General features: G+C 35.2%; 2 protein-coding genes and 1 pseudogene across 3 annotated transcripts; 2 read left to right on the top strand and 1 right to left on the bottom strand.

Moving 5' to 3' along the window:
• LOC125574824 (magnesium transporter MRS2-10-like) lies at nucleotides 1-2190 on the top strand. 2 transcript variants are annotated; one of them, XM_048772970.1, is made up of 5 exons: nucleotides 1-214; nucleotides 410-468; nucleotides 544-1619; nucleotides 1707-1754; nucleotides 1824-2190. In XM_048772970.1, the coding sequence occupies exons 3-5, from the start codon at nucleotides 567-569 to the stop codon at nucleotides 2052-2054; spliced, it is 1332 nt and encodes a 443-aa protein (XP_048628927.1). In that variant the 5' UTR covers nucleotides 1-214; nucleotides 410-468; nucleotides 544-566; the 3' UTR covers nucleotides 2055-2190. The 2 variants fall into 2 exon arrangements, with proteins under 2 accessions (XP_048628927.1, XP_048628928.1); XM_048772971.1 differs by having other exon boundaries at nucleotides 2-188.
• Nucleotides 2191-4979: 2789 nt separating this feature from the next.
• Nucleotides 4980-7490, top strand: LOC106429671 (annotated as a pseudogene).
• Nucleotides 7491-7672: 182 nt separating this feature from the next.
• Nucleotides 7673-10017, bottom strand: LOC125599972 (putative receptor-like protein kinase At1g80870). Its single transcript, XM_048772969.1, has one exon. The coding sequence runs from the start codon at nucleotides 9897-9899 to the stop codon at nucleotides 7875-7877; it is 2025 nt and encodes a 674-aa protein (XP_048628926.1). The 5' UTR covers nucleotides 9900-10017; the 3' UTR covers nucleotides 7673-7874.
• Between the last annotated feature and the right edge of the window lie 1817 nt (nucleotides 10018-11834).

Raw genomic sequence — 11834 nt, 5'->3', positions numbered from 1 at the left:
ACCAAAATAAATTAGTTAATAATCGGTTTACATTCCGGTTATTAAGCTCTCTCTTATTGTAATTTGCGTCTACAAGGGCAAAAGGTGTGCTTACTTTTTGCTTCTTCCGCATTAACTCAATCAGATTGTTTAAGAATCCAATCCAACAAAGTCACTTCGGAATCAATTCTCGATTCTAGCTTCAAGGGTTTTCCCGTCGCGAGGATTTTGATACGGTAAGTGTACAATTTGAGACCTTTCTGATCATTTTATGGTTCTGAGACGATCCATCTGATTCTGTTACATGTGGTCGTATCTCTCACCGTTGTAGTCACCATATTGTTTTATGATTACTTGTCTTCTGGTGTTTGATTTGTTTTCTATCGAAAGCTTCCATCTTTGATACTGCTTCCTCTTTTTCTTATTACAGCTGTGGCTAGGACAGAGTAAGAACACACCGAGATCGGTCTTGATTCCTTCAACACGGAGGTTTGAATCTTCTTGATTCTGCAACTGATCATATTGAGAGAGAGTCTTGTAATAAAAGTTCATTTTTTTTTGTAGCATCTGGAGATTATTAGCAAACAATGTCTGATCTCAAGGAGCGTTTGCTTCCTCCGAGACCCGCTTCAGCTATAAACCTCAGAGGAGAAGCAGCAGCGTCTCGCCCTTCTGCCTCAGGGAGACAGCCTCTCCTCGGGGTTGACGTTTCAGGTCTCAAGAAACGTGGACAAGGTCTCAAGTCCTGGATCCGTGTTGATACTTTCGCCAACACACAGGTCATTGAGGTTGATAAGTTCTCAATGATGCGTAGATGCGACTTGCCTGCACGTGACTTGCGCCTGCTTGATCCTTTGTTCGTGTATCCCTCTACTATCCTGGGGCGTGAGAGAGCTATTGTTGTTAACTTGGAGCAGATCCGTTGTATTATCACTGCGGATGAAGTTTTGTTGTTGAACTCTCTGGATAACTATGTGCTTCGGTATGTGGTTGAGCTCCAGCAGAGGCTTAAGGCAAGTGCTGTTGGTGAGGTTTGGAATCAGGACAGCAATGAACTCATCAGGAGGAGGAACAATGTGTTCCAAAACTCGTCTCCTGATTATTTGCCTTTTGAGTTTAGGGCTCTTGAGATTGCTCTGGAAGCTGCTTGTACCTTCCTTGATGCTCAGGCTTCAGAGTTGGAGATTGAGGCGTACCCGTTATTAGATGAGCTTACCTCAAAGATCAGTACTTTGAACTTGGAGCGTGTGCGTAGACTGAAGAGCAGACTTGTTGCGTTGACGAGGAGAGTTCAGAAGGTGAGGGATGAGATTGAGCAGTTGATGGACGATGATGGGGATATGGCTGAGATGTATTTAACGGAGAAGAAGAAGAGAATGGAAGGCTCTTTGAACGGTGGTGATCACCACTCTTTACTTGGATACAGATCAAACGATGGTCTCTCTCTCTCTGCGCCAGTTTCTCCTGTTTCTTCTCCTCCTGATTCTTCAAGGAGACTTGAGAAAAGCTTGAGCATTGCGAGGAGCAGGCATGACAGTGCAAGAAGCTCAGAAAGCGCAACAGAGAATATAGAAGAGCTGGAGATGTTGCTGGAAGCTTACTTTGTTGTCATTGACAGCACTCTCAACAAGCTAACCTCGGTAAACATAAAACACCACTCCTTTGTGTTTAATAGCAGTTAAAAAAAAAACTGGTTTAATCCTCTGCATTTCTCTTTTACAACTCAGTTAAAGGAGTACATTGATGATACTGAAGATTTCATCAACATTCAATTGGTATACCCTTTAAAAATCTTGATCATATATTTACCTTTTGTTTTGCCTAAGAGTCTATGGTATTTGCAGGATAACGTGAGGAATCAGCTGATCCAGTTTGAGCTGCTGCTAACTACTGCAACGTTTGTGGTGGCCATCTTTGGGGTAGTAGCAGGGATCTTTGGGATGAATTTTGAGATAGATTTCTTTGAGAAGCCTGGTGCTTTCAAATGGGTATTGACCATTACTGGAGTCTGTGGCCTTCTTGTATTTTTGGCATTCCTGTGGTTCTACAAACGTAGAAGGCTCATGCCTCTGTGAGGACATATAACTGCCCTAGACAAGTAGGAGATTTCTATTTTACCGTTTAATGTTGCTTTTATTCATCATCTGTGACCTTCACAAGATGGAAACAGTGTTCTAGATGAGAATGAAGCTTTAACTTTGAGGCATTATCTATGAGAAATCTTCAATTTATTTTGATACAGAAACTTATGAGTACGTATCTGAACAAAAACCAAACTGGCTCAGACATTACGGAGTTAAGTTCCTATGGACTACTTGTCAGAGGATGAAGAGAGACGTGCTTTACGAGCTTTATCAGCCTTCTCCATGTAATCTTGGTGAGACCGATGATTTGATCCTAAAAATAAACCAGGATTTAACAAAGAGTTAAGATCAAGGAACAAACCATACCATACATAAGAAACGACTAGATTTTGACCCGCGCAGGCGCGCGGGTGTATATTTTGAAAAATATGTTGATATTTGTTTTTCATGTAATTATTATGATTTGGAAAAATGAATCCGAAGAACATAACCGATACCGATCCAAAGATATAGTACCAAACCCAAACATAAATTGATTAAATATTCTAATTATTCAAAATTTTGTTATTTAGAGAACCGAATCTGATCCGAACCGAAGTATTTGGGTATCCGAATTTATCTAAAAATAGATTTATATACTTATATATATTAATTATTTTTAGATTTAACGTATATAAAACATCAAAAATGATACTTTTAAATTGGTTTAAATACTTGAAAATATATATAGATAGTCAAAAGTAAATATCTGAAATAGTTAAAGTATACTCAAATCACCAAAAATACTTAAAATAATTATTGATTTCGTATCCAAAATTTTAAATCAAGCCAATTGATATGTTAAGCTTAAGTATTATGACATATGTTATTCAAATTTATACGTAATATATTATTTTATTTATATATTTTGAGAAATTTAAAATATATAATGATTTAAGACTTTAAAAATAATTTAAATTAGTTATCCAAACCCAAACCAAACCCGCAAAGATCCAAATCGAACTCAAACCAAAATTTAGAAACATTCTAATAAGGCTGAAATCTTTGACCCCGAAAACCCAAAATACAAACCGATCAGAACTAAACCCGTATGGGTATCCAAAAGCCCATCCCTAGTATTTATTATATATCGTATTTTATCATCATATAATTAATCGTATTTTATATGTACCATCATATAAGTAATCATATAATTAATAGTATTTTATACATACCATCATATAAATAATTACATATATTATATTTTTAAAACTTAATATGAAATATGAAAACCATAATTTGAGTTGGTATTTCAAATTGGGCTTTGTATTATATTTTTCTTATATATATTGACAATATTTTTTTATAATGGTTATTGAAAAATAGTTTAGTAAAAATTCATTTTTGAATATATGTATATTTTTGAATCAATTTTTGATATAAATCAAATTTGAATTATTATTTTGATTTGAAATATGTATATAAAGTTTAAATTTTGTTTTATGGTTAGTTTAGAAAAAAAATTTTAGGGAATTAGATTGACCCATTTTGGTATATTTTAAAAGTGGCCTAAATAACTTTCAATTTTTAAAAAAAACATAAGCCCATTACTTTTTTTTTTAATACTACTATCCTTGTTTTCAAACAAAAATATTTTTTTTTAAAAGACTGCAATCCATGTTTCCAAACACTCCAAATTTTTAAAAGTCCTATTCAAGTCTCCAAACACTCCAATTTTGTACTTGAGTTTTAATAAGATAGACTAGATTTGGACCCGCACAACTGTGCGGGTATTAATTTTCATGTTTATATATATATATATTACATAATTAGAATATATTTTAAAGTTACTTATATATTTAAATGTTTATATATAACTATCTTAAATATAACAATTTGATAGTTTTCATGCTGTAAGTTAATTGATTATTTCAAATCATCACATATATTTGGTATTTTTTATTATATATATTTTAAAATTATTTTTTATTCAATTATTATGATCCTGATCCGTAATTCAAAGCGCTAGATTTCCTTTATCAGTATTTTTTTATGTTTATTCATTTAAAATAATAACTATATATATATAAAAGTTTAAGATAAGTTAATTTTATACATGAATTATCTAATTTACTAATGTTAACCCGTTCTACCAACATATTATATTTCTAGCATAAATTTTTAATGTTTGTCAAAATAAAATATATTAATTTATCAATTTAAAATAATTTTATCATATTTAGTTAAATACAATTTTTTTATTTTAAAATGATAGATATAACTATAAAATAGTAAAATTTGATATAATGTTTTTTCATTTTATAAAAGATAACTGATTATTTGTATAATAAATTTAATATATAATAAAAAATATATATTAATGTATAATAACATTAATTTTATTACTAATTACAAAATTAGAGAAAATATTTATATACAATTTTTGATAATATTTATATTTATTTTATTTATACTATATATAAATCTAATGGATCATCTATTGTTTAAATTTAATTATTGATAGCCCAATAAAAATTTCTTGTATGCCCAAAATTTAAATGATAAAATTAGATATTAAATGTAACATGACTTTCTAGGAATAGGTCCATTAAGTCCATTTTAAAAAAAAAATCACACATGAATCAAGATTGTGACTTCTCTTTTAATATATAAGATATTTATTTTATTTATACTATATATAAATCTAATGGATCATCTATTGTTTAAATTTAATTATTGATAGCCCAATAAAAATTTCTTGTATGCCCAAAATTTAAATGATAAAATTAGATATTAAATGTAACATTACTTTCTAGGAATAGGTCCATTAAGTCCATTTTAAAAAAAAATCACACATGAATCAAGATTGTGACTTCTCTTTTAATATATAAGATGTATTGTATCATGCCGGAACATACGTGACCTCATCAGTTTTCATACGTCGGCGTTTCAGGAGTCAGGACCATCTTAAATGGGCTTTTATTTATTTAAGCCCATTAACAAAACCTTTTTATTTACTTAAGCCCATTAACATACGAGACCCCATCAGTTTTCATAATTTCATCTCCTCGTCTCACAAAAGACGCAGTCAAAACCATTCCGAAACCTCTCCTCTCACTCCTTCACTCCCCGATGAGCTGTGCTGCGATTGCTAGGAAACTAACGCGTACAACACAGCTGTGGATTGTTCAACGTCAGTATCTTTCACGTGCAGTGTCGAGATCATTTGCCAGCTCATCGTTCCACATTGTTTCCTTCTCCTCAGCATTTCATCGAACAGGTCTTGTGCATTCTCAAATCTCAAGCCGTGTCCCTTATTTTTTCTATTCCAATGGCTTCTCCACCAAAACCATCTTCGAAGAATCTGATATCAACAAAGAAGTGGCTCCTTTGGAGAAGGGTCTGATTGATTTAGTCAGACAGGTCTCTGAGCTAGAGTCGGAGGCGGATGCCATGGCTTCTCTTGAGGAGTCAACCTTTGATCTAAATAATGATTCTTTGTACTCTTTAATCTGGGGATTAAGAGAGGAATGGAGGCTTGCCTTTCTAGCGTTTAAATGGGGAGAGAGACGAGGCTGCGATGATCAGAAAGCTTGTGACTTGATGATATGGGTGTTGGGTAATCATCAAAAGTTCAACATAGCTTGGTGTTTGATCCGTGACATGTTTCATGTCTCAAAGGATACTAGAAACGCCATGTTTCTCATGATGGACAGGTTTGAGTTTGTCTTTTGTTTAATTTTTAAAGATCAATGTTCAAGAAATCGTTAGCAGTAGTGAAATCGTTAGATCAATATTTAGAACATTGGCTGTGATATTGAATTGGTGTTGATGTAGGTATGCTGCTGCTAATGATACAAGCCAAGCTATTCGGACATTCGATATCATGGATAAGTTTAAGCACGTTCCTGATGATGAAGCATTTCAAGGGTTGCTACATGCCTTGTGTAGACATGGGCACATTGAAAAAGCTGAAGAATTCATGCTCGCAAGCAAAAAGCTCTTTCCTTTGGACGTTGAAGGATTCAACGTGATTCTTAATGGTTGGTGTAACGTTTGGACTGATGTGACTGAAGCCAAGAGGATTTGGCGAGAGATGGGGAATTACTGTATCACGCCTAACGAGGACTCTTACAGTCACATGATCTCTTGCTTTTCTAAAGCTGGCAACCTTTTTGATTCTCTTAGGCTCTGTGATGAGATGAGGAAACGAGGGTTTGCTCCCGGGGTTGATGTTTATAATTCTTTGGTTTATGTGTTGACTTGCGAGAATTGCTTTGGTGAAGCTGTGAAGCTTGTGGAGAAGATGAAGGAGGAAGGTTTAAAGCCAGATTCAGTCACTTACAATGCGATGATTCGGCCTCTTTGTGAGCAGGGAAAGTTGAAGAAGCGAGGGATGTATTGGCGACCATGATAAGTGAGAAGCTATGTCCAACTGTTGATACGTTTCATGCGTTCCTTGAAGGTGTGAGTTTGGACCAAACTTTAGAGGTTTTAGAACAAATGAAGGTTTCTTGTTTAGGTCCTAAAGAAGACACCTTTCTCCTCATTCTTGGAAGATTGTTTAAGAAGAAGCAACCGGAGAATGCTTTGAAGATCTGGGCAGAGATGGGTCGTTTTGAGGTAGCTGCTAATGGTGCTCTTTACTTGGCCACAGTACAAGGGCTTTTGGCATGTGGGTGGCTCGAGAAGGCCAGAGAGATGTATTTAGATATGGAAGCAAAAGGATTCCCTGGTAGTCCTAAGCTCCAGAAACTTCTCAAGGAACAGAAGGTGAAGGGGGTTAGAAAAAGCAAGAGGAAAATTCTTCAAAAAATTGGTTCTCGAGGAGGCTATAGCGGTCAACGATCAGTATACAAAAATGTATCTGATAGGGGTAAGACTTGAGATCAAACGATCACTCTCAAGTAAAGTTGATTCTCAGACCTCGTGGTCTCAACTCCGCAGAATGTGATGCATGCAATGTGTTCCTAGCTCGTCTGTTCCATTTGGTTTGTATGCAGTTTTCCAGGTAATTTATTCTTCCAATTACCTTATTGGTGATCATACCTTTGCTTAGCCTAATAATATCAATCAAACTGCAGGGCTAAACATTTGCAACCATGCTAATTCAGAACCGGATTACATGAAGATGTTATTAACAATTCTTATTCTTGACTGTTCTTGGCACACACGTCCACACATCCTCCAAGTTCAAGTAGAGTAAATTTAAGTTCAACGTGTTGTGATATGAACCAGCAACTCAGCAGGCAGATGCTGAGCTCACTTTGTTTCAAAAGCAAGATTTTTAGGACTCTCCTTGTCCAGCTTGTCTTTTTCTGTGTTCTTTTGTCCTTAGTTTTGTTTATAACTCATCTGTCTCATTTAGTTACTCATGAACCGTGATGATTGTGATATGGCCTTGGATTCTTTTTGAGTGTTGCAATTGTCATGCCACATTTCAAGCTACCATCATTTTCCTCCATCAAAAAAAAAGTTATGGGCCCCTTGCTTTATGACTTGTTTACTTTTGCAGCTGGCAAGCTTCTAAAGATCTAATTGCTTAGTTGCTTTTTTAAATTGCCTTACTTGGTTATCATTGAGAGCATGCACTTTGGGTTTTGAGGCATTTCAATACTGCAATTGAGAAATCTCTCAAAAACAAAACTGCACTTAAACTATAATTTGATATACATTCTTCTGCATTTTGATTGAGTTGGCATCTCAGTCATAGATTACAAAACATCACAACATAATATAATTTGCAAAAGTTAAATTTAACAATTTCAGAAAGAAAACACCAACAAAAAAATCAGACCAAACTTCGAACTACTACTCTGCAATGCTCAGTTTCTAACTTCTCCGCTTTGATCTACTGCCATAATTTTTTGCAGGAGGCGATGGAGAAAACTCAAAAGCAGTCGCTGAAATCTCCATTTCACCTCTCAGTATCCTCACAACTTCACTAATATCAGGCCTTAGCTCAGGCGCTTTCTGTAGACAAGCCAAAGCCAAGTTAATGCACAGTCCCGCTTCTTCCTTGCTATACACATCCTTCAACCTCTCGTCCACCAGCTCAAGAACGTTCCCTGACTGAGCCAGCTGCCTACACCAGCTCACCAAATTGGCTTTCTCAAGCTTCATCGGCGACGCAAGGACGTGCAAAGGCCTCCTACCTGAGATGATCACTAGGATCAGTACTCCAAAGCTGTAGATATCGCCTTTCTCCATCAAGTAACAGCAGCCTCCTCCGTACTCTGGTGCTATGTAGCACAGTGTCCCTCTCATGCTAGTAGTGCTGCTTAACTCGCGGCTGAACAAGTCCCCACTCCACATCTCACTCCCTATTGATTTGTTCTTCTTCTTGCTGCTGCTGCTGCTTTTCCTTCTCCATCCTCTTCTGAAGCTGAACTCTCCTGCTGCTTCTCCTTCTCTGTCTTCAACGCAGTTTTCGCCTTTACCATGGAAACAGTAACGAAAATGTGGGACTTTTAAACGGTTCTTGAACTTGATTCTCAATACTCTAATCTTCTTTTTGTCTTGATGTTCTTCCTCTTTCCACCATTCCTCCATGTTCCTATGCTTCTTCTTCTTCTTCTTTCTAGATTTCTTCTTCTCGCTGGTCTCTTCCTTTGCAAACTTCTCTTCTAGAGTGTCAAACCTAGCTTCATTCAAACCAGACTCTACTTTATCTACTGTCCTAGTTGAAACTCCCAGCTCAGGAGTGCTACTGCTAACGGTGATCTTCTTCCCATCATCATCCCAATCCGGATTCTCAGTGTGAATCTGACTCCCTATCCACTCCCTAACGTAATCTTTACTACACAACTCCCCACTCCCTTCTTGCTTCCACCACCAATTTCTCCCCCACTGTTTCCCCAAATCAAGAACCGAGTTAGGACTCACACTCATCTCCTTACTCTGCTCAAACTCATTCTCCTCCTCAACCTCTTTCCCTTTCGCCTCACCTTCTTCCATAGCCAAACTCATCGAGTTCAAATGCATTCCCTTGATGTTACGGCTCGTCCTACTATTCTTAGAAGACGAAGAAGCTTGTAACGCAAGAGAGAAATCGACCTCATGATGATGCGTTGGAGTGCCAACGCCCGTCTGAGGAGTGCTCTCAGAAAGCTCTTGACTGAACAGATCAACCCCACCATAACCTCCTCCTTCCTCCACTTTCACTCTAGACAAACCAAAGTCAGAGATCTTCGCCCTAAACTCAGAATCAAGAAGAACATTACTCGGCTTGATATCTCCGTGAATCACTGGCGGGTCACACCCAAAATGCATAAAGTCGAGAGCTTTGGCCACATCAAGAATGATACCAAACCTCCTCTCCCAGCTCAAGCACGAGCCTTCTTCGTTGAAAAGAAGCTCTTGGAGACTCTTGTTGGGCATATACTCGTAGACCAAGAACCTGTGGTGATCCTTCTCAACGCAGTACCCCAAAAGCGTCACGAGAAAAGACGATTTTAGCCCCCCGAGGATCTGCAGCTCGTTCTGGAACTCGGTCTCGGACTGGAGAGAGAGGCTGTCGAGTCTCTTGACCGCGAAGAGCTTCCCGTCTCTCGTAATGCCTCTGAAGACGGTCCCCGAGCCGCCTTTGCCGATCACGTTGGACTCGTCGAAGTCGTTGGTCGCGAGCTTGAGCTCTTTGTAGGAGAAAAGCTGGAGCTTTGATGGAGGAGAGGAGGCGACGTCGAAGAAAGGGATGGTTCTTGAGCGGTTGAGGAGGGATGTCCAGAGGTGGTAGATGAAGTAGATGATTGCGAGGAAGATGAGGAGAGATGATGAGACTGTGAGGATTAAGAAGAGAGCTCCTGTTCTGTTGTTGTTGAATGGCTTTGGTTGGATTGGGTTTTGTCTTGAAGGCATCTCTCTCTCTCTCTCTCTGTTTCTTGCAATTGAAAGATGGAATCGTTTCTGAACATTCGGTATATCTCTGAATCTAGTCGTTGAACATGTCTACTGATTGTTTTATTACTTTCTTTTTTATATAGTTTACTTTTTTTAAAATAAAATCGTATAAATGAGAGAATCGATGTTCAAACTGCGTAATAATTACTTTTAGGAAAAAAAAGGGTTAAACAATAGTGGAAGGATTTGACAAAAAATATAAGAAGACAGAAAAAGTTGTAATTTAAAAAAAAAAAGTTAGGAAATGATAATGTTGTTTTTAAATGATGATGTTACTTGCTTTTGGGGTAGTGGATCATATAGTGATGTTTAAGATTGGACTTTAATTTGTTAATTTTGTATTCTTTTGTCCTAGTCATTTACTTTGTTAGATTATACTAGGGATTAACCCGGGGGATTTTTACTTTTTTTTTTTTAATTTAAGTTGTTAAATTATTTATATTTAGGCTATGAAATATATTTATATAAATGTTAAGAATGCATGCCATACTTTAAATTTATTTTTAAATTTTAACACGTTAAATTACATATTTTTTACTATTTAAATAATTTTTGTAAATTTGTTGGCTATCTAGTTATCATATTTAGCAAAACTATCTGTTGAGTGTTGAAATAAATGTTTTAGATATTTAATTAAACTCCAGAGTATTTTCGGATCGACCACATGCTCAACAATCGATCGATCCGTAAAAAGATGTTTGATTTCCTTGGCCAGGTAAGTATAATTTTAGCAAAAATATCTTTGATTTTCAAATATTAAGTATATAACTATTCTTTGAATATTTTTTTTTTTGAATTGTTTTTTGATTAAAATATTGTATTATAATGTTTATGTAAAAATGTGATGTTTGAATTGTGATGTTCGTATACTTAACCTAGATGATATTGATGTTTAACATTATTGTTTTCTGGAAATAGAAAATAATGATATATCAAAACGTATCTAATACTTGTTAAATGATAGTATAATGTAAATTACATCCATTATTTGAAAATAACCATTTGTTGTTTTTATTTATTTATTTTAATCAGAAATTATTTTTATTTAAAAACATTATTCATATATAATATAATAGTTTAAGTTTGGAAGATTAATCTATATATATAAATTATGTATATTTTTAAAAAAATTAAGATATTTATATAGAGTAACTGGATAAAAGCTGAATTTCTTATCTTGAAAATCAAATATTTATATTTTTGTCTTCGTGTTATACTTACCAATCCATCATTGATATTATAACTCAGTATGTTTAAAAAAAACTTAGTTTTAAGTAATGACGAATTTAATAAATTAAATTCATCACCTATAATGTTTGTGTAACTATATTTGAAAACTCTCTAAAATTATATTTTAAGCATAATTACTATTATTTAATTTAAGTTATTTTAAGCATAATATATGTTAAACCAACTTAAATTTATTTACAATAGGATCATCCTAAACCGGTTAATAAACCAAAAATAATACTAAACCAACATGAACCAATACTTGACTCGGCGAGGAAGAAAGTGTTTCGGGATAAACGCTTGAATGGTTATTAATGTAATGGTTTGATCATGAAAGAGTTAGTATGAATATTAACAATAAAATTATGGATTAGATTAATTTAAATTTGTAAGAATACTTTTGTGTCTATGAAAAGCAATCAATTCCCATTAATAAGTTTGGCTTTTGGAAGTTGCGGGTTTTCCAACAATGAATCCACCTAACAAAAAGTTCGTTGTTATAAAAATCTCCTTCAAGGTCATTAAAGGTTTTTGGGACGGCAAGAATTGATGGTGGAACCATTTTTTGCTCGAGTGCTTTGAAGTTTTCCTTGATTGTGTGAGGTTGATGTTGATGGGATAATCAGTTTTATAGGAACTTTCTTGATGTAAAACTATACATTT

The sequence above is a fragment of the Brassica napus genome, unplaced genomic scaffold (genome assembly GCF_020379485.1).
Source record: "Brassica napus cultivar Da-Ae unplaced genomic scaffold, Da-Ae ScsIHWf_2078;HRSCAF=2729, whole genome shotgun sequence".
Lineage (NCBI taxonomy): Eukaryota > Viridiplantae > Streptophyta > Magnoliopsida > Brassicales > Brassicaceae > Brassica > Brassica napus.
Note: the sequence above shows the minus strand (reverse complement) of the source record. Positions and strands in the feature narration are given on the sequence as shown.

Coding starts and splice junctions, on each gene's coding strand:
- LOC125574824 (XM_048772970.1), top strand. CDS start 567: ATGTCTGATCTCAAGGAGCGTTTGCTTCCTCCGAGACCCGCTTCAGCT. Junction 1,620..1,706: donor CTCTCAACAAGCTAACCTCG/GTAAACATAAAA, acceptor TTTACAACTCAG/TTAAAGGAGTACATTGATGA. Junction 1,755..1,823: donor ATTTCATCAACATTCAATTG/GTATACCCTTTA, acceptor TGGTATTTGCAG/GATAACGTGAGGAATCAGCT.
- LOC125599972 (XM_048772969.1), bottom strand. CDS start 9,899: ATGCCTTCAAGACAAAACCCAATCCAACCAAAGCCATTCAACAACAAC.